This window comes from Meleagris gallopavo, chromosome 1, assembly GCF_905368555.1.
Source record: "Meleagris gallopavo chromosome 1, MGAL_WU_HG_1.1, whole genome shotgun sequence".
Lineage (NCBI taxonomy): Eukaryota > Metazoa > Chordata > Aves > Galliformes > Phasianidae > Meleagris > Meleagris gallopavo.
In genome coordinates, this window is record NC_139404.1 from 83,390,782 (window position 1) to 83,413,406 (window position 22,625).

The window sequence follows — 22,625 nt, forward strand, 5'->3', positions numbered from 1 at the left end:
TACAAATGTTGAAGAGAACACATACACAGTACATTCATTGTCCATCAAAGCAGAAACAGCAAGAGCTTATGAACGTTTTAAGAACACACATGTGCACAGTTTTAAAAAGACTGTGACTTCATATATATATATAAGCTACTATTACAGGACAATGAAGAAGCACTGAAAAAAAAAAAAAGAGAAAAAAGCTTACAAGAATTAAAACATTCTGACATTTACTAGAAGAATCACACAGTGAAAAACAAAATTCTACTATCATCACAGTAAAATCCTTTCTCAACTCAGATTAAGGCTAAATGGAATTTGAGACTCTCTGAGGACCCCTCTGTTATTCTGGAACTCTGAGGACCCCTCTGTTATTCTGGAACTCTTCTCTTTTCCAGTGACATTCCTACAGGAACCAAAGTTTGATCACAAGCCTCCCTCCATTCAAGTACAAAAGCTAGAAGTGTCTAAATCATTTCTTTCCAGTCACTTTAGTGGGCATCAGTATCTTCACATGGTCCCTCCCACACATTCCAATAACCCACTCATTGAATTTCTTCAATATCACACAGGCAGACTAGAATTCCACCTGAAAGTGCTTGCCTCTTTTACAGCTTTTGGCTCCTGCATGCCCTTAAAAATCTGAGATGAGCATAGAATAGCACAAAAGGAGAAGAGCAAAAGTCATATTAACATCTGGTGAAGTAGTTAAAAAAAATAAAAATAACAGGATGGTTGTACCTACCTGTTTCTCCAGCAGATCTTAAAATAAATAAATTACTATACTTGTAAAAGGATCCTCAAACATGATTTCCATCTTCTTTTGTATTACTTAAGTCATTAATGCTACTCCCTGAAGCCTGTAGGAATTCACTGCCAAAAACGGATAGCTTTCCTGTTTTTATGATATACCTAAAATAGAGAAGATGCTTCCAAGAAATCATTTCCCACAATACTGAAGCAAAAATAATGGTAAGAGTTCATTTAAACGATCCAAATTCTGACATCAATACATGTGGAAAACATAGTGGTATGGCATTTAAAGCTAAAAGTATCATAAACAGCTCTCAGACACATTTCTAAAGAATAATTCACTGAATAAATCAACAACCTTTGCAACCGTCACCCATAAATGCTCTGCAGTATCTACAGTTCTTTTGTGTACGTTTACACAGGCAAACTTTGAGCAATTCTCAAAAGGTCAGGAGGGATTTCAGATTTCACTCCCACTCAAGGTCCACCAAAGCAAAATCACCAGTAAGGGTTTCAACAAGCCTCTGAGGTACGCGTGTTTCTTCTACACAGGTTTCTATCCCACCAAAACTGCTCCAAGAACTCTGCTCACTCACCACATTGACCACTGAGCAAACTATACATAGCAGCTTTCAGACATGACTTGCACTGATTTAGATACACGTGGATAGCTACAAGTTAAGACTCCACGTACATACTCCAGCTCCAAGGTCAAAGACATTTTTATAACTCCCAAATAAAGTGTTTATTCTTGTCAAGCTCCTTATAACCTTATGTCACTCTGGACACAATTTAGACTTCTAGTAAAATAATTCCTTCTATTTCAGTAGAGTTGGATGCATGTATTCTCCTCTTCACTCAGAAGGAATATCAAAAAGACTGATTTTTTTTCTATGCTAGAATAGCCTTTGCTCATCTACTATGGGGATTCTGAAATAAATAAAACCAGATGATCAGGGTAAAACAAAAATGCATCAAAGAACAAAAAAATTCAAGCATCACAAATGCAGACATCTTAGGAAAAGCCAACTTTAATCAAATTTTATCAGGTCATCCACAACAGGGTCTTATTTAAGCAACACAACATATCTTAGGAATTTGGAAAATACATGTTTTTTTGTAATTGCCAGTTCTAGGCCTCTGTTCCCCATACGCAGAATCCAGACACTTCTTTAGGTATTGCTTTGAAAGTTTAAGTAACCATAAATGTTTCATTTTTCACAAAAAGGTTGCAAGCAGTATCATAAGCACTGCATTACAGTAACTAGAACTGATTTCCTCCTTCTGTCCTTGCTACCGGCTAGAGTTACGCATATATTTTTACGTATAGATACATTTATGTGTTTATTTTTGAAGGAAAAAATAATAATAATAATAAATTTACCACGCTCAAATCTTTGTATTTCAAGGATCACCTCAGAGCACTAAAGCCTGTACCATTTGTATCATCCTCACTGAGAAAAACAACTTACGTTAAAAAGATAAGGAAGATTACAACTTGAAATTATGTGTTCATTTAAGAAGTCAGCTTGCTTAATGATTATTGAATGTTCAATGGGTTTGGTAACAAAAGGACTCACTTCAGGCTTCTTTTATACAAAACTGCATTACAACATGAGAGAATCCAATGCATCTCTACCTTTAATGAGTTCTACATGGTACATCACATGATCACACACATAACATTCACACAACCTTTTCTGAATTGTAACTATCATTCATCTAATGAATACTGATCTTTACACTGTGAGCTTCTGAGTTCAATGGTTAGAGTAAACAGAAACAATGCCCTGTGAGAATGCTTCCAACCAAGTTACCAAGGGGAAACAACATTCAAAGGAAAAGAACAGAAACTTTGCCCTTACACAAAACTAAAAAATAGGTAATTGTAAAAAAATAGATTAAAAATAAGCTACCAAACAACCAAAAAAACCCAAACCAAAACAACAACAACAACAACAAAAGACAAAGAGAACAACCAAAACAACACAAGATAAAGGAGACCATAAAGCACAGGAAAGGTTGCAAGGAAGACTGTTAAAAGAGCACAGAATTGTAGAGATTAACAAAAATTTTTTGTCTTTGCTTCAGGTGCTAAAATAGAATTGCCTTAAGTCATTTCTTTGTGCTCTAGTACAGCATTCAAGAATGAAGCAATCTGTGGTTTATTCAAGCATTTACTTCATCTCCTGAATGACCTTCTTAGTAACAGCCCGTCCTGTTGACGCAACTTCCAAAGACATGAGATCAATAAAAATGTTCCAAGATACAGGCACAAATTTAGCATTGCTGACTATAAGATAATAGGTCTTAATGTTGACATCTTTCTTGCAGGCTGCCATACAAACAACAAAAAAAGCCAAATTAATACCTTTTTGTATTTATTCTCCTTCCTCACTCAATGATTCTGTGAAATTTTTGTTGCATACTCTAAAGCTATGGAGAGTCAGTCTGCTAAATGCATTTCCCCATGCCCAAGAGACTCCTTGAACAGTACCTGCTGTGGGCAATACTAATACAACTACACGAGACAACATGCGAGGAGATCAAGAAACTCTCTAAATGCTTTTCCAGACTACAGAATTGAACCACATGACAAAGTCACATTTTTAAACCATTAATCTATCAGATAGCTTTGCAATTCTGAATCCCAAAGGGATCAAAGTTTTTCAAGGTATGCTACATCCCTGGGAATCCACAATCTAAAATACGCTGTATGGGATACACTTGCCTCTGTGTTATTTCAGTATAGATTCCTTGAATCACCAATAACTAAAGTCTACTGTATGACTACTGAAATTTCAGAGAATAAGGAAAAGATTTTAAAATGTACTTTTAGCAGTCCAAGTCACCTGTGGATCAGCATCACTCAGTAACAAGTAAAGAAACAACAGACACAAAGGGAAAAGCATTAGTGAAGAGATGTTCAGTGATATGGAGGAACTAAAGGGATAATTTGATCTACTTTTTTGTTTCATCTGCATCAAAGCCTTGAAAGGGACAACCATCACTGACACTGCGCTTAGGTCATGTCTATGCAGCAAGTTAGGTCAACTGCTCAGAAAGATTTGTTCCATTTAATATAATGACTGGAGTTACAGCTTAGGTTAAAACACAGAAAAAAAAATCCTGAGACAGGGATTCATGTGGAACCTGATTTGAAGCTTAAAATGTTTCAGTCACCATTTCTGTGAAGTTCCACTGCTTTGGCTGCATTTAAAAGGACATGGAGGAAGAAAAGTAGGCAACTGAGTATAGTGACGCTTATTTTTTTGCTGGGTTCCAATGACTAAAGTGAATATGTTCTACTGAAAATATGTTCTACTTTCAAACATGTTTCCATGTACATAATTTAGCTCCCTCCAATCAGGCCCTATCTGGAGTACTGTGTTCAGGTCTGGAGCCCCCAGTACAAGAAAGACAGGGAGGAAGTTCTTTACTGTGAGAGTGGTGAGGTGCTGGAACAGGCTGCCCAGAGAGGCTGTGGATGCCCCGTCCCTGGAGGTGTTCAAGGCCAGGTTGGATGGGGCCCCGGGTAACCCGGTCTAGTATTAAATGTGAAGGTTGGTGGCCCTGCGTGTGGCAGGGGGGTTGGAGATTCATGATCCTTGAGGTCCCTTCCAAACACAGGCCATTCTGCAATTCTGTGATTACAACTTCCTTGTGCTACTGCATTAATAGTGAAATGGCTGCCATGCTTCAGAAACAGCCTGAACAAACAGGCATATTTGCAGAACAAAAATTTTTAAAAAATCAACACAGAACAACACTAATAAAAACTTCTGAGTTCAAACTGCTTGGTAAAATACACTATTGTGCAGAGTTTTCATAGACCATAAAAAGTTATCTCCATTCATTATGCAGAAAATTTACTTGGCCAAGATTTATACGTGAAGACATACATATTAAATTCAGTTAGTGTTTGCTCATGGCAAGCTCTGTCCCACACAAAAATGCCTTTTTCATTAAAATTTATCTTGGCTCTATATACAACAGGACTCCATCTCACAAAAAGACATGGAACATTTGCCAGTTCCTCTTAGGAGAGAAGTCATTAGTAATGACATGAAAAGATGCGGTCATACACTTCTCATGGCAGAGCCCAACAAAAAGGAATCAAATTATCCCTGATATTTGGCTAGGAATTTTGTTTGTATCTGACAAAATAGGGAGAATAATGGAATCTGCAAACAATAGGGGAGTTTGGGAAAATATTTCTTCCTGCTGCCAAAAAAATTAAAAACACACAGTAATGAAGATATGAATCTCTTTCCGTCCACAGTCCATAGTCAAGACACATGAATCTTAACAATGTTATCTTTAGAACTTTCTCTTGCTTCTCCCCCTTGCTTTCCACAATTTATCAATAGTCACTGCATTTCAGACTATCTTTTAGCCACAATGGCCTTCATATTTCTTCCCATAATATTCAGAAAATAATATATGCAGTGGGATATGAAACAGTAAAACAGTCTTTACTGATGAAATCTAAGAGATCGTCAACCACAAAGCTAGGAAAAGTAATAAAAACAAATTGAACAGAAAAATTTAAAAAGATGTTATCAATCCAGGAAAACATTCAGAAAGCGAGCCCTCTTCCACTGACTTAATGGTAAAACTCCCATAGACTTCAGAGAAAAGGCTGAGTATACACTGGATAAAAATCCTTGAAAACACATGAGCTATTAATATGTTAAATGTCAGATCCCGTTTATACAAGCCACTAAATTGGACTTGTCAATATTGTATGCATTTCAGTACTCCAGTATCCCTTGCAAAGCTTAAGCAAAACTCCATTCCAATAAAACAAACAGTTTTAAGTAATGTAGAATCCTAACAAATGCCGTGATGGTATTTGTACTTCTGTAGATGTCTATTTTTGGAATATGAAAGTAACCTAAAGATTTAGATCCCATGAAGAACTTTGAAGACTGAGTCTCAGTGATATCTACATGGAGGAAACGTGACTAAGAGTCCAATCCAGCCAAGAATTTCAATATATCATTAAAATCAGACTTATGCTGAAGTCCTTACTTTTTTCAACAAAAATACACAGGACTATGTTTAAGTGCTTTGTTGAACTGAGGCCCAAGTTCTAATTTCCTTTATTTATCTTAGATACAAAATGGCTACAGGAGGGGAGTCAAATGTTGCAATAGATAGGTTATGGGTTTAAGGACACAGGAACGGCTGCTATGAGCTGCTATGGAAAGAAAGAGAAATAGTTTTAACAACGGAAATAATGGGAAGAAATGAGATATTTTAAGATAGAGTCTAAACAAGAGCCTCAAACTCATTTAGCTTACTTGCCCCATCTCTTCCCTGCCTGTTAACCTGCCATCTTTCCAGCTTCAATTTTTTCAAGTTGAATCCTAAGACAGTGTGGGTGCAAATAATAAAACAGAATGGTAAGCAGAGAGAGAACAGAGACTAGAAAGAAGATACTGCAAGAAGGCTGCAGGGAGCAGCCCCACATTGTCAGAGAACGCAACAAATAAGGTTTTCATTTCGTCTTTACTTTCTACAGATCCAGTTTCTTTTGCTGTCACAGTACCTGCAAATACACTAGTTCTGAACAACTCTGACTAGTAACTAAGGAAGCCAAATTGGTTCACAGGGAGCAATGGAAAGTGACATTTTTTCCCCTCCTGTGAACTCCACCAGGGACAGATCTGCACCTAGAGATAGTGGAAGACACTGTGAGAAGGCAGTAAAGGAAAGCTTCTCAGTCTGTAATACAAGCTTTTTATGTTAAAGGAATCCAAGAGCTGGAATTTTTAATCATGCATCTCCTTAACAGTGCTTGAAACAGTGCTGTACTCTGTCTTTTATGAAGTGGTGACAATGCAAGAGAAGGAAGACAGGTCACTGCACACTCAGCTGATGCTCTTTGACAAAGCACTTTTGCAGAAGGTCACAGATGTGCACTTTTATATCACAGAGGAAAATTAATTAAGAAACTTGAAGTTCATACTTCAGCTGTTCCCAGATGTAAACACAGATTTACAAACAGGAGGATCTGCATTCCCTGTTCCCTGCTCTAGCCTGCCCCCAGACTGTCAATAAACTTATCACCAGCACTATCTGACCCGTGTTCCTAGCAACTCGAAAACAGAACTGGAACGTAAGGATGCTCTTTTGTTTATCTGCTTTTGGGAAGTCTTCTTCAAAGCTGTTCCTAGGCTACAATACCTCTTTCAATGTGGCAAAACAAACATGCAGGAAATTTTCACGCAATGAAAACCAAAGAGATAGGGGATGTGCAGGTAAAGGGGAAGATGCATGTGAAGAAAAAAAAAATAGAGAAGGAAAGACAAAATCATTAAATAAAAAAGAAAAATATTTTTCACTCTAACTATCTGTACGGGTACGCAGACAAACACACATTTAGAAGAATGCATACAAATTTAACTCCTAGGTACCTTTAACAGATACTTTACACACGGTAGACCCCTCCTTACCTGATTCCCATCCTGCAACCTTAGTTGGATGCAGCATTTCCCACAGCTCACTCTGTGACAGTCCCTGCACCTGCAGCTGTCCTCTTCTTCCAGATAACTGCAGAGTCCCAACAGAAGAGTATGTAGCTGACTATGAAACCAACTTCATGTTCCTCATACCAAGATAACCTTGATGAGCAGCTATGTAATGCAAATGCAACATCAGCACAGTACTTTTAAGAAAAATAAACCAAACAAAATAGTAGTTCCCAAAAACTTTAGCCAAGCCACCATACAGCCCAATTCTACCTGGAAGACAGGCTCTTTTTTGTTTGGATTTGGTAAATCTTCTTACAATACAAAATAAACATTATCCTGGTCTATCCATTGATATTTTCACACAATACACTGTTATTTCTAAAATCAATTTTTAAAGGATCAATACAAAGGTATGTCACTATTAAAGAGATTTGGAAGATTTTAATCAAATCAAGCTGAATTTCCTCAAGGACTTACAAAGGGACAGCAGTATCCTCCATGCACACAAGCAACACATTTCTGAATAAGCCCTAGCTTATTCAGGCACAGTGCAAAGGCTTGGCTAAAAATTTCCACCTGAAAAACAAATGCAGTTTTAAGACTGCGTTCAGGATAAGAATGTGCAAGTAGCAAGGAGATATCTTTCTTTTTAATGAAATACAAACATTTTAATCACCGTTTGTCTTCAAACACATGGACAGCACCCCCAAATAAATGAACTGCATTATATACCAAGGCAGTGGCACAGACTGCATAGGGAGGTGGTGGAATCACCATCCCTGGAGGTGGTGTTCTAGAGCACTGAGGAATGTGGTTAGTGGGAACGGTGGGGATTGGGCCAGGTAGGTCATATGATGAATAGATCATAGCAAAGTTTATCTGAAGACTAAAATTCAGATGTTCAAAGTAAATTGTGGAGGCATCTAGCCTAAGAGAGCTGCACAAAACAGCATGGAATGCCCTTTGCATGGCCTAATTTACTCATCAGCACTAAAAGAGTTTATTTCAGTAACTTAGTGGAATTTCCACAACAGATTTTCCTGTTATTTCAGGTATTTGTTCCTTGTGTTCTCCGTGTTTATTCAGGGCGTACACTGAAGGACAGGGAATACAAGAGATACGCTTTAAGCTCCACAATCTAAATCCTTCTTTTTGGCCTTCTGCCTTTTTCCTAAATATTAAAACAAACGACTCATTTCTCTAAGACCTTACTAAAAATAGCTGGTCGGGCTTCTTAATTGTGTTAGCTGGAACACAAACATGCGAGAAGGAAAGGGCTCTGCAGGAAAAACACCGAGGAGAAAAAAAAAAAAAAAAAAAAAAAAAGGAGGGAAAAAAAGAGAGAGAGATTTCATCTGGCCTTCCCATCATCACTCAGAGAATTGTTTGGTAGTTACATCATCAGGAAATAAAATACTATCCTCCACAGACCCCGACTCTTTACAGAAGGAGGGGGAAAAAAAAAAGGCTGAAGTTCCTATCACCCTCTGAGGAGCTGAGCTGAACTCACGTTTTTTTTTTTTTTTTTTTTTTTTTTTTGTTTGTTTTTTTGTCATGGGAAAAAGCAAGCGAGAGAAAAATAAAAAATAATTAAAGAATAATCATAATAATAACCCCTTCGGGACAAGTTACTAAGGGAGATGCGCTTGGGTATAACATAGCCCCTCTTTTTTCAAGTTCCAGCCTAACTGCAAAGCGTTGCAGCTGATCAGCCAACAGCTTGAGTGCCCGCGTTGCAAGAGACCTGCCGCAGCCCGGACCGTTCCCCCGTGGTCCCTGGGCCACGACCCGGCGGGCACGGCTGGGGGCACGGACGGGGTCACGGCTCCCCGCAGCGCCGCGCCGCCACGAGCCCGCTCACCGCGCGGCGCCTTATATGGCGCGGCCATGACGTCATGCCGCCTAGGCTCGGGCCGCCCGGCGCCCGTCCCGCAGTGCTGCCGGCGGAGCGGCGGCGGGAGGTGCGCAGCCCGCACGGCCCCGCGTAGCCGGCTCTTCCCTAGCGGCTAAGGGAGCAGCAGGTAAGAGCGGGCGGGCGGGGACGGCCTGCGGGGACCCTGCTTACGGAAGGGCGTTGAGGGAAAAGGGTGAAAGCCCCCAGATTTCACCGGGATTGCTGGCAGAGCATCCTATTTCCCTATAACTTGGCTTAGGTGCAGAGCAGGCGGACGAGGGATGAACTGAGCGGTGAGGAAGGAGGGAGGTAGGGATGCGGGAGCTCCTCCGTAGCCGGGTAACGTCGCGGCTGCATTGCAGCTGCGTGGGAACGCGGCAGGTAGGGCTCCCGTCCCTCTGCGCTGCCCTTACCCGCACAGGTGGTGTGTTGGGGCACACGGATATCTCCGAGCATGTGCTCAGACTTCTGAGCAACTTCTGCTGTAGTTTATGGGGCGACGCGTAAGTTGCCACAAGCACGATTCTGCCCGTGGGGCTGTGCTCTGTCTGAAGCGAGCAGTTGCGACCGGCTCGGAGATCGACAAACTTCCCAACTTCTACACGCTGCTTCCCTCTTCCGTGTCTTTTGTGCAAGTGTCAAGTCACAGCAGCGCTGAGCTGTCAGACGGTGAGGAGGAAACTTTAAATCCCGGTCACCGAGCAAACGAATCTCGAAGGAGAGCAGCCACTGCAGAGCGGGATGGGCACCCGGTAGGCTCGGCTACAGCCTACGGCTGTCAGCTGCAGTCTGCGGGGACGCGCTCCTGTCCCCGGGCTGAGGAGCTGTCACATCTCCGCTTGTAGGAACAACTGCGCTCAGGTCAGCTCCACTGTGCTACCTGCTGATTCAGGCTGCTAAGCAATGCTCTCCTGAGGCTGGTGTGCACTTCCAAATGTTGCCGCGAGACCTTTAAACTCGGACAAATTCTATTTGAAAGAAAAAAAATCTGGTTTTGTTGTATTGTTTTCGTTTTCCTTAATATCAAGCTACGTAGCTACTAGTACAGGCAGCAGAAAGCTGTGGAGATTTTTATTTATCTATTTAGCTTCATTCAGTGCTTTAAACCCTTCAGAATCCTTGTTCAGAAAAGTTTAAGCTGCTGTTATACAGCCGCATGCATTGCTGTGCTATCCTGCACACAAGACACGAGAGACTGAGAATTGAAATCCCCTGTGAATGTTTTCAGGATTTTCAAGTAGTCATTTTCCACATGGCTCTAAAAACCTTTATAAATATACACTTCATTTCAAAGATAACTCAGGTATTTCTATATCATTAACCCTGGCATTTAAATAGATGCCACGTTTCCAAGGTAGTTTTCCTTGTAACGAGCAAAATTTACACTTCTGTTGATGCCATCAGTCCACCAGACTACAGAATCATGGGAGCAATGTCTAATATATATGGAATGAAACAAACCCCAGAAAGCAGAACAAATGGAAGTTTATACTAGAAAACTAACACCCCAGATCAGCATCCTAAACCCTTACAAAGCCTTCTGCTTGCTATTCTATTGTATCTGCAGACTAGCAACCTACTTCTCTGATAAATTTTGATTCCTATGCATCATAAATTCAGTCAATTTAATACTTTAAAAATGCATTGGCAAGTTATAAAGTGGAAATGTTAGCTAAATTATGAAAAGACATGTTAAAAAGCAGAATTAATAAGCAGCCCTTCACGTATATCTGAAGGAAAAGGAGAGGCTGAACTCAAAGGACTACAATAGGATAAAGTAAAAAGCATTTGCAGGAATACTATAAATGCAATAAACATGTTTTATGAAAGTAGTAACTAGAAATAGAAAAAAGCCTATCCATATCTGAGAGACTACTTCAGTTCTTCCAAATCCAAAACAGAATGAGGGCAATGTGTATCATTATACTACTTTGATAATATCCTAAGTACCATCTGTACTGTAAATACTACCTATCTAATGCAAATCATGATATCTGTTAAAAAACAAAAGTACTTTATTTCCCACAGTCTGTCTTCCATACACCTAAAGAGAAAACATTCTTTGCCTTATACCTCTAAGACCAATTTTGATCTCATTTCTACTGGTAAAAGTCCAAAATAATTAGACTCAGGTATAACGATTAACATCTTTCGTAGTTGTTCCCCCCCCCACCCCCCACAGTATTGTGTGCCTTTGTTTTGTCATAGATTTCCTAGTACATCTCGAAACTATCAAGTTTTAAGTAAACAAAATGTTAGCTGATATCACTTAACACTAAGAGGAAAGAGAACAGTAAAGGGAAAGAATAATCATGTAATTCAGTCTTCAGCACCTGGATTTCTTCTCTTAACTTTCTTTGTACCTCTCTTAACATTTTTACAACAGGGAACGTAAAGAGAAAGTGTTTTAGGAACAAGCACCTCCTCCAGAAATGAGGGTCAGCTTCCTATCTAACTGCATTGACCCTTTGTTCCTTCCCTGTCACTCCCTTCCTTCCACTGACCGATGTCACATAAATGCTGATAGGGAAATTTTTAGAGATTGATCTCATGGATCAACGTATCTAACTTGCCCTTATTTTATTTTCCCCACCAGTATCAGTATAAGCAAGTCACTGCTTGATTTGGCTTAATAACATCACCCCTGTGTTATTTACCTAATGCTGGAATGATTTATCACATTTGTCATTGTCACGGGAGGAAAAAAAAAAACCAAACAGCTTGATTTTACTTGCAGCGACAGTTTGCATTTCGTGTTAGTTCTTAAAAGCTGGCACTTTTCTTTAGAAAAAGTCCTTTATCAGGGGTAGGCTGGCATGGGAAAGTGCACAGCCAGCACTCCTTGGGAGCTCTCCTGCACACAGCTTCGCTCAGATCCTGGGTGTGGTAACACCAGAATACAGCTCATTACAGATGCAATTAAAATATCCTGAAAAATATCTAAGTCAGAGAGTACTAAGGAGTTATAAAGTAGGAAGACTCGCTCTTAAAAACCATTCTATAAAATTTAATTCTGACTCATTAATAGTTCCCTTTAATCCTCCAGCCTGTCATCAAATTGATGTGAATTAGAAACTGTGCCTTACCACTAAAAAAAATCCAAAAACTTTCATTGCTTAAGTTTGTCTTTCTCATAAATGAATTCTTCATAAATGGATATCTACGAGGTTTATCTTGAGCTTCCTCAATGTGGTTGAAGGCTTGGTTAGTTCAGTCCCTCACTCCTGCCCTCTAAGAGGGTAGGAGACATTGCTGAAATACTTTAAATCAGTACATATGAGTACATATAAGCACAAGGCTGAGCTTGTGCTTATGTGAGGTAATGGGCATTCTGAGTCTTAACACCTCTCTGTCTGTTCCACTGATTTTGAGGTTTGCTGTGTTTCCTGTTCGTGAGACAAGAACCACTCTGACTGCAACTCTGGGGCGCCATCTTGTCTCTGGGAGATCAGAACAGCACCTCGCTGCCTGACTGATGGAGCATGCCCACCATCCTTGAGCGTTCGGGAATTCAAGGACATGCTATTTGAGGAATTTCAGTAGCATGATGTAGCCTCCTGTTTAAAGACAGTACAAAGCTAGTCCCGCCCAAAGCACTGCTGGCTAAGCAGAGTGACAGAACCGAGGTGGCAGAGCAGGGGAACATTCCTGCAGTAAGCGAGCGCTAGGTTATCCAAGACAAGCGAACACCCAGCACCAGCACCATGTAACACTCCCTTAATTATAAAACAGAAGGTGAGAGTTCAAACCTTGTTAGGCAACACTTCAAAACAACTACAAGTCATTCAGGTTGATAAACACACATTTTTTTTTCTCTGTTGCAGAAGTCACCCCTTCTGCTACAGCTCATTGTGCACGTCATGATGACATTACACACACTTTTCTTCAGCCTTGAGCTGTGTGTGGGACCTGTTGCTGACCACCAGAGAGTGGCTGCCATGGTAGTGAAGCAGAATTCCTATTTGCAGAGCTCACCCGAGCTCAGGCTTCCACAAACCGTTAGAGAAATATCACAGGTAGGGTACACAAAGCTCTGATGAACATGACAGAGAATGCAGATGCTGAATGAACTGAAATACTTCTGACAGGGAAAAAAAAATAGCTATCAGAGGCGTTTTGATCTTTGCACAGTTCCACAAAAAGACCATTTCTAGTTTATAAAAAACCTTTCTGCTAATCTTGCCAGATGTTTTGGCCGGTATCATTCACAGCGTTCACACCCAACAGGACAAACAACATTCAGTTTTTATGTTTATACAATATCCAACACAATCGACATTGAGAGCTTGAAAAGCCTTACCATTATTTCTTTTTAAACGTGGGCTGGTGGATTAATCTTGCATACATTTCAGGGAAGTAAAACAATACATGAACCAAATTTCATTGTCCTTTACAGGCTTCCAAAGGCCTGGGAAGGAACATGACAATTGCACTGAAGTCAGAAGAAACAATAGGTTAGTAGGTTCAGAAATCTCTCAGAAGCAGCTTAATAAATGCCACAGTTGTTTTAGTTTTTAACTTTAAAATGCTCCTCTCAGTTATGCACTTTTTCAATTTCAGTCATTCCACTTTCAGATCCCTTCCTAGAGAAGAGGAAAGTGAATTAAATGAGCCTAATTTATATCTTAAAGTTTGGCCTCCTGAACTTGGGGGTACCTCAGCACCACATTCAGAGCAGCTTGCCCCTGACCTAAGAGTCTGAAATCCAACACTGGTCATATTAACTTGGATATGGCTCTCTGAGAACTAACTCATCAACAGCTATTAGTGTATAAGAGCATGGAAAAAAAATACAATTTGCTAATAGTCAAAGCTAAAACATTTTCTTAACCTGCAAATAGCACCATATACTTTTTTAATGTAAAGTGAAAATCTTTTGACTAGCAGCCCACATCAATCCTAAATTAAATATGGAATTCCCTTCAATGAGAAGGCCACTATGAACTTTGGCAGACTTAAAACTTGTCCTAAAATATGTGTTTCTAAAACCAAGTCTAACATATAAATCATTATACACATTTGGATGCATATGGGTTAACAGGATAGGAGATATAAACCCTCTGAAGCAAAGTTCTCAAGTATAAATTCTATATAGGACATTCCAAGTTAGATAAAATAGATTGTATACAGTGCAGGGAGCAGGGATAACAGTATTTAGGCTTCTGCCAGGAGGTAGCACCTTTATTCTCTTTTGGTAAAATAGCAGAGAAAAGCTGACAGTAACCTTAAAGCTGAAAGATTTTGCTAACCTCTATAAAGGAGAAGGAAAATGCAGCACAGCATAGAAAGGAGCCCTTAGGAAAGTGTCTGCTTGTCCTTGCTTTGTTCCCATTCTCTGCTTGAGAATCTTTGTAAATGGCTAAATTCTTCTGTTTCAATCAGGATTAACTGAGGGGAATAATATCAGAATTTGACAAGATAACTTTTTATAACCTGTATATGACCCTTGCATATTTCTAGTTAAACCAAACAGCTAGCAAGTTCTGTCTAGAGATAATGGCGTCTTTTTTATTTTCAGGATTTGAAATAACTTTTTAAATTAATGATAAAAGCTAAAATGTATTACATCAGAAACATACTGTACATGAAAGCATGCTATAGGTCCTTCATTTATAGTGACATTTGAAAATAGGAAAATGTAACCTAAACATCACAGATCATCAGCCCAGAGGCAAGAAAAGAGATCAAATAGGGCAAGTAGCCAAATGCCCTTCAGTCACATAATGATACTCAGTTACAAATCAGTCTTGGATACAATCATGAGGTAGAGATTGCTTGACTGAACTAACAGTTGTTTGAAGATCAGGGAATACCTGGAATCCAACAGTCTTTATTTGAAGGGGCAAGGGAAATAGAAATTCACATGACTCTCCTCTTTACTAAAACATCAGAAGTAAAAGAAAATTCTCAGACTATCATCAATAGCTCTCAATTGTAGCTTTCCATCCTACATTCTAAAACAGTGCAATAGTCCTCTTGAAGAGGATCAGTTTGGAGAATGTCAGTGTAAATCCCCAACAAGAGCATTTATGCTAAGGATTAAAATGCTTTAAATGTCTTGGCTTTGCACCTTTAAATGATTCACTGAATATTCCCAGGCCAAGGTGGACCAGTGTCCTACTGAAACAAGAGAAAACACAACAGCCAAGCATCTCACACTTCAAGTCTCAACACATTCAGATGTAGGAGACATACAGCAAAACATTTTGGAGGATTAGGACAGATGGCAAAGAATTGAGTTATTTCCCAGGCAGCAGTGTCCGCAGAATCAGAGCTTCAATCCATGAAATTGTGCTGAGAAGCAATTTGTAATATATCGGGATAGTTTTAATACAATTTTGGAAGGAACTATACTACAAATTTGGAAACTAACAGCATCCTTCATCACTTTTTAACTTCAAAGCTATCTTTAGCCAGTGAACCGCACTGTAATGCATTTCTACAGTCTCCTTTTCACTTACGTCTTCCAAGTCCATTTTAGAGAAAACAGATACCTTCATATTATCAGGTCTACAAGGAAAAGATGTATGTTTAGCTTCAAAGGGAAATCTTTGTTTTATATGTGTTATTACCGCTCTTATTGCTTCCAGTCTTAGCTACTAGAAAGAACTGCAGCCATATCAACAAACCTGATTATATTAAAATCCCTTGCTTCTTTGGAAAGCCTTAACAGCACTGCTTCGTGCAACTCTGCATCACAGAATACTTAATCATCTCAATCCAAATTTTCAGTAAAAATTGAGGTTCATGTTTTCTGCCTCAAAAAAGTGGAATGGGGTGCTACACCAGCCCAGCCTTCAAGTACCCAGAGTTTATTATACACAGAGCTACTTCAGAAACAAAGCACACCAAAAAGGGTTTATTTTTGTCCTAGGATGTATGTATATAATAAAGACTTCATGGATATGAGCAGGACCTCAAGAAGCCACGTAGTTTTGTCCTCACACAGGAGTGATGACACCGACATCATGCCTGAGGAATGTTTGTCTGATCGTTTTTATGTATCCCCCGTTCCTCTAAATGATGGAGAACTCAAAGTCTTCCCAGAAAATCCCATTCTGGACTTAAGTACCATTAACATTTATCTTACAATATTTAATCTAAATGTAATAATTACAATTTAAACACATACATTCTTGTCATGTTCATTGAGCACATGAAGAACGCATCCCAGTTTGCAGCCAACTTCAACCTTAGAGCAAGTGGCCACTGTATGAACGAGCAGCTTACCCAGGATTGGTGGCAGCAGAAAGTTCAGCCTTTCAGTTCAACAGAAGCATGCATAGGAGCATGGAAAATTCTAAATTTTATCATTGTTGCTAACCAATAACATACAAATAAGGCCATGGCAGCATAACAGAGAGGCATAATGCCTATGCTGCCCTTGGATGAAAATGTGGCCCCAGACATTTACTTCTATATTAAACGTGTGTTAAAATTGTTTTAGAGAACATCCAATTCCTGTAAATGTTATGGGAAAATGACATTTATGACTAACCAGTCTCCTCTGAGAAACATGATGTGTTTTTGTTGGCTAAATTCCATCTTCTGTCATACCAAAAATATTAACTAATTGAAGTAGAAAAAAAGTTTGTATGAATTGGATACTTGCACAATCGTGCTCAGTTCTGGTCAGGACAGCAGCACAGCTCCAGGTGAATCAGGTTGCAGAAAAGCATCTATTTACCCAACTGCCTCCAGAAGAGCACTGGTAAAGTGGTCTTGAACCTACACATTATAATGTTATATACCTAGGGAAGAGGGGGGGAGGAAATCAAATCAAATTATAGGCAGGAATTATCTATTGAAATTGCTTAGAGATAACAAATTTCAGACTGTTGTCTTAATCTAATAGTAACATGATTATTTAACCAAAAAGTGTGAAAAGAAGGCTTAAATGTTACACACTTTTATAGAGCTAAAGTGACTGACACATTTAGGGATTCGAAACTTCTGCAAACTAATCAGTTATTTGAATGATGGAGATTAGATACCTAAGACAAAAAGCCAACCCTCAAACTGTTGGCACTTGTATGAACAGGAAACACAGCATAGAGTGTATTACATGCAGTGTAATACTAGGTAGAAGTCTGTAGTGGTAACAATTAACGGTACAGATACTCCATACAGAGAATGCAAACACATACATCTGCCCATACTCATAAAAATGAGGAAAAATGGTGGGAAAGTACTATCCTGTTTACCCCTATGGTACCAAGTGCTTTATAACACTGGTAATTCTAAGAACAGTTCAACAACGTGCGGTCAAGCAATAATGCTCTAGCAGTAATGATTAAGTAATTAAATATTGAATACACATCTCAGGTTCAAAAAGACACATGATCTTTCCTACCGATTTAATTTGTTCAAAATGAAATCATAGTGACACTGTCATTTAAAATTCACAAATTACACAAAGCATTAGTTGGCTTATTTTGTCTAGTAACAGTACCATTAAAACCTCTTTGAATTAATATTAATTCTCAAAATGGCCTGTTATAGTAAGTCAACACTGCTTTTCCATTTTAATAAATCTGAAGTTCAGGCACAAAATTTTACTTGTTTAAGCTGAATAGAAGAAAAGCAGGACCTGGATTAGTAACTGAGAAGATCTGCCTCAGTCTTGTTGCTTTGACCCCTATACCACATCTCTTGTGGTTCATCTTTCCATTTCCTTCAGAAAGCTTTCCATCTGCAAAACTATAATTTCCTGGCTGACGCAAATTTGAAGAGTTCCAAATTCTGAAATTACTTGTTTTATTTCTGACTTTACAGGCAGTTTGCTGGGGGGAAGGAGAGAATGCACTATGGTAATATGATAAAATCCCAAACTATTAACCAGCAAAACCCAAGTCGTATTCCTGTGAGCCTGTGAAGTTATTCATCCATTTAGATTCTGAACAGAAGAGGATTAACACTTGCATGCCACTGAAATGCCAAGAGAAATAGATACTAACTTCAAAGAATAATTAAATAATCTGAAATAGCTGTTAATAGAAAGAGGGAAGGAAGGAAGGAAGAGACATACATCTCCAAAACGTAATGCACACCACAACGCAGACCACAGCTCATCGTGCCATGCTTTCCAGTAGCTGAACTCTGTGAGACTTATTAAGGCTAACCCCAAGTAAAGCTTATTACTTCTGCGGTCAGACAGAACTCGTTACAATTATGTTTTTCAGGATATGCAGTCAAGAAAAAAAAATAAAGCTGTCTGCAAGTGAATAGGATAGCAACATCTTCACTCCTGTCTAAGAATCCTGCTCCTTCCTGTAAGTCTCAGGTGTTGCAAATCTCAGGGCTAGCATTACAAGTCTAGAAATCAAAGGCCAGAATTAAGAACTCATAACTTGCAAACATAAGCAGTTATTGCCAAGAGATTTATTTATGAAAGACTGATGTTCTCAGAGATGATTTACACAAACTTCCAGATATGGAAAGGACATAATTCAAGATAGACTTTTAATAAACTGAAGTTTAAGATAAAATTTATGATAAAATGAAACTGAATTTTAGTGCTGAACTAAAATAACTCCAACCAGAGTCCTAATATCTATATCCCTATCCCCCAGGACGATTTTTCAGCAGCACAATAGTTGTGAAATCATGGCCACAGTCAGTGTTATTCTTACAGATTACTTTGGTTTTCTAAGACAAATAATCCCGTTCACATTTACTCAGCATCACAGCTAAGTATATCTGGTTATCCATTTAAAATTTTGCCCAAGTTAACCCAGAACTGGCAACGCCATTCACCATATATTACTTTTATTAAGCCTTTTAAAGCAAGTCAGCAATTTAAGCATCAGATAAAACAATGACTATCTCTCTGCGGTAGTCTGTGGAGTAATAAGCAGAACTCACACTCCCCTCATTAAAAGTCCTTATTTAATAGAATAAATTTCCTTATCAGGAAATCTGCCTTACAAACAGTCTCTTACTGCTGAGACACCCTTTGCGGAGATTTGCATCCTACTATAAACTAATGATTTAAAATATCTATACATAAATAACATACTGGAAAAAAAAAAATTAAAGTAAGTGCTAGCATTCTGTTGGGAAGTGCTGACTGATTCAGATAAAGGCAACAGATTACACAACAGCTATGGTATGCTGTTGCCGCTGTAATTTCAAAGGCTTTTGACTTTCTTTATGACAGGGGGGGAAAAAAGAAGCATCAATAAAGATAATAAAGAGAGCTATAAAAGTAGCCAAAACATATGTCTTCATAAAAGCTATGCATCAGAAAGTAGGACTGCAGGCAAAGGAAAGAAATGTGCAGCCACCCCAAGGCCAGAAACTCAGTTCAGCAAACCCAGATTTTATTGCCACAAACTGCGGAAGGCACAGGCAGACTGGCTTTCTGCCGAAAATAAATACTTAACTGTATTGGTGTCAAAAATTACACCAACTTGTAAGATTTACCAGAAATGATGAAGCGCATTTCTTTTCTTATTAAAAGCCAGACCGTGGCTTATTGCTAACTGGGAAGAATGCCTCAGACAAAGAGGCATGACTTCATCTACATTTAAAAGCTTTCAGCTTAGCATTTTTATTTGCATTGTACAGGGGGAAATTCAAGTACATGCCCAAAAACCATAGAAGCAAGTTTCCTTCATGTTATAACCTGCTGAACCTCTGGTAAGCCACGCATTTAAGCGGGGAAATAACACATGAGCTCAATAAAAATAGGTGTATTGAAAACTTACCAAAAAAGCACCAATGACATTCAAAATCTCTGTCATTTCTGCTGAATCAAATCAAAATCTTGATACTCATCACAGATATACTAAGATGGGCAAAAGAGATGACAGAAGTCCAGCTTTAAAAGCCAACACCTACTACACTAGCATCCTTACAGAATTCACCCTGTGACTGCTTAAAAAATAATTTAAAAAAAGGCATTTAAAAATTATTGTTATGATCCTAAGAGTAACGATTAATTCTAGAACAAACTAAAAAGTTTAAAAGGTGAGGGTTACGCTGCCCAAGACAATGCAATTAAATACATGATATCAAGGACAAGAAGCTATAGGATGAGTACTGAGAAAAGCAATTGCAATGAACAGAGAAGAGCTTACAATGACAATGTATTTCTTTAAACTAAAAAGACTGGTGTTGCAAACAGGTAGGACAGTAAGACACAATAAAAAAATAATTTATAACAGAAGCCTCATAGAAAGAGTAATAAGACACTGCCCTGATTCTGTTTAACTACCTACCATTCATGTTCATAAAAGCAGTTTCCAATGCCTGTTTTTGCTGGCCTGGCTTCAGAAAGGGCTCTTGTAGTCCTATGAAGTCAACTCCCTGGAATTATCTGTGAATGCTTTGTCTAAATGATATACCTGCCTTTGTCTAAAACAAAATTACTTGATCACAAAATTCAACTGGAAATGAAAATGCTAAAAATATTTTATGGGATAGGGGGCATCCATTCATTTTATTTCTACCTTTTTTTTTTTTTTTTTAAGCTACCTTTTTCTGACCTTCTCACGCTAGTGCTTTTGGTGAAATAGCTCCTTCAAATCCAACATACTTGGGTCCTTCAAATAGATCTGGTAGCTTTAAACCTTATGGTATGGCTAAGAACACAGCAGGCCCAAAGTCACATCTTCACTTTTACTTTTCTGCTACTTACGTGGCCAGACTTTATAAGAGAAGACAAGGGAAGCCAGACTTAACATTGGCTGAGGAGAAAGTCCAGCAAGTATTCAGTTTCCATTCTGCAATCCCACAGTTACCAAAAGCAAGTGCAAAAGCACATTTGATTACATATATTAAAGTAATAATATTACACCCCTTTTCTTCTATTTAGAAAAACATTAAAATCATTTAACAGCTTCTAACTAACTAACAGCTCCATAATTTGACTTCACTGAAGTCACGTTAATAGATTTAAGGGGTTAGAAGTATTTTCTTTGTATGTCTGCTTGAATTTTAAAATTGTACTTTATGTTTTCAATCAAAGAAACACTTCCACATACCCTAGAGTGTTTTTGGAATGACCAAGGAAACAAAATCTCTTGAAAATTCTTATCAGCTTATACAACAATCCAGTTCAGTTACTAATAGTTTGAGCACTTCTGTTCAAATAACCATGGGAATACATGGTTACTGATCACAGTTTGGGTTAGACTCTCTCAGATAAGCACTCACTTTGGGCTGGAGTCAAGCACATTGCTGAATCAAAACCTGGGAAATGAAGTTACATGACAAAAAATAAAAAGGAAAATGGGAAAATAATACAAACTGTACATGTACGTAATGCTCACTGGAAGGACTTGTGGGATTATTCACTCAAACATCTGCCAACTGACTTTACTGATTTATTTACGAACAATTCTCTTAGTTGCACCATGAAATATTACACAGCATTCCTAGGAAAATTAGAATTGTTGGGTTACTATTTGGCCGAAGAGTCTTCCTTCTAAAGCAATTTAAGGGGCATCATTCACTGGAGCATTACAGTTTTGTTTGGCCAGGGAGATATCAACTAGTTAATAAAGAAGTGTTGAGTAAAATCTCAATTAATTTAGATATTAATCACATTAGCTAAATTTGCCTTAGAAAAATAAATTACAACGAAGCGAGATAAAATAAAACACATGCTAATAGCTCAAGTCTATTTTATCCATATTAATCTGTCTTAACTTCACGCACACACAAAAAAATGAGTCTATTCCAAATGAAATTGTTAGTTGTGCTTCTGTTATGGTTTTTATATCTATGGCAACAGTAAATCATCGATTGAACTTCACTACTAAAGCATTCAGAGACAAGGGTGGGGAGGGGAGGGTGATTTTTTTCTAAAAGGAAATCAGACTAGCTAACATTAAAAAGATGACCCAAGTTTATGCACTGACAACACAGTAAAAAGCCGCCTTTGAAGATGGCGTAGACCTCTTGTTCTGTCAGCCAGCAACATTCTTCCGAGCTCACTTCACAAACCGCTCCCTCTCCCCTTACACCTTTTCATGTCAATTTTCCCCATAATGGTAATCTACTGTTGTAAAGAATCTCGGGCTGCTTGATAACTTTGAAATCAACTCAGCTTACTGTTTTTTCCCATTCCACCAATTTTTCACAGCAAGTATTTAATTACACTGAATGTAGTGAGACTGCTGCACTAAAATAAAAACTGTAGGGGTGGTGGTAAAGGTGTTAAGAAATTTGATAGTCATAGATTTCTATTCAGTATCCTCATCCTGGAGCAGGTCCAAAGAAGGGCAACAAGGCTTGTGAAGGGCTTGGAGAATATGCCCTATGAGGAGCGACTGAAGGAACTGGGGCTGGTTAGTCTGGGGGAAAGGAGGCTGAGGGGAGACCTTACTGCTCTCTTCCAATACCTGAAAGGTACTTAGAGGGAGAGCAGGGTTGGTCTCTTCTCACTGGTGACAGGACAAGGGGAAATGGCCTCAAGTTGTGCCAGGGGAGGTTCAGGCTGGATATCAGGAAAAACTTCTTTACAGAAAGGGTTGTTAAGCACTGGAATAGGCTCCCCAGGGAGGTGG

The 22,625-nt window shown here is 38.7% G+C and overlaps 2 protein-coding genes across 2 annotated transcripts in view; one reads left to right on the plus strand and one right to left on the minus strand.

Moving 5' to 3' along the window:
* The window catches only part of CMSS1 (cms1 ribosomal small subunit homolog), a 228,431-nt gene that overhangs the window by 185,288 nt on the left and 20,518 nt on the right, over window positions 1–22,625 (minus strand). The window lies entirely within an intron of this gene.
* The window catches only part of LOC100543350 (filamin A-interacting protein 1-like), a 55,187-nt gene that overhangs the window by 13,725 nt on the left and 18,837 nt on the right, over window positions 1–22,625 (plus strand). Inside the window, exons 2-3 of the mRNA XM_085216781.1 lie at window positions 9,124–9,238; window positions 13,508–13,565. Coding sequence (XP_085072907.1) covers window positions 9,124–9,238; window positions 13,508–13,565 — 173 coding nt within the window. The remainder of the gene's footprint in view (window positions 1–9,123; window positions 9,239–13,507; window positions 13,566–22,625) is intronic.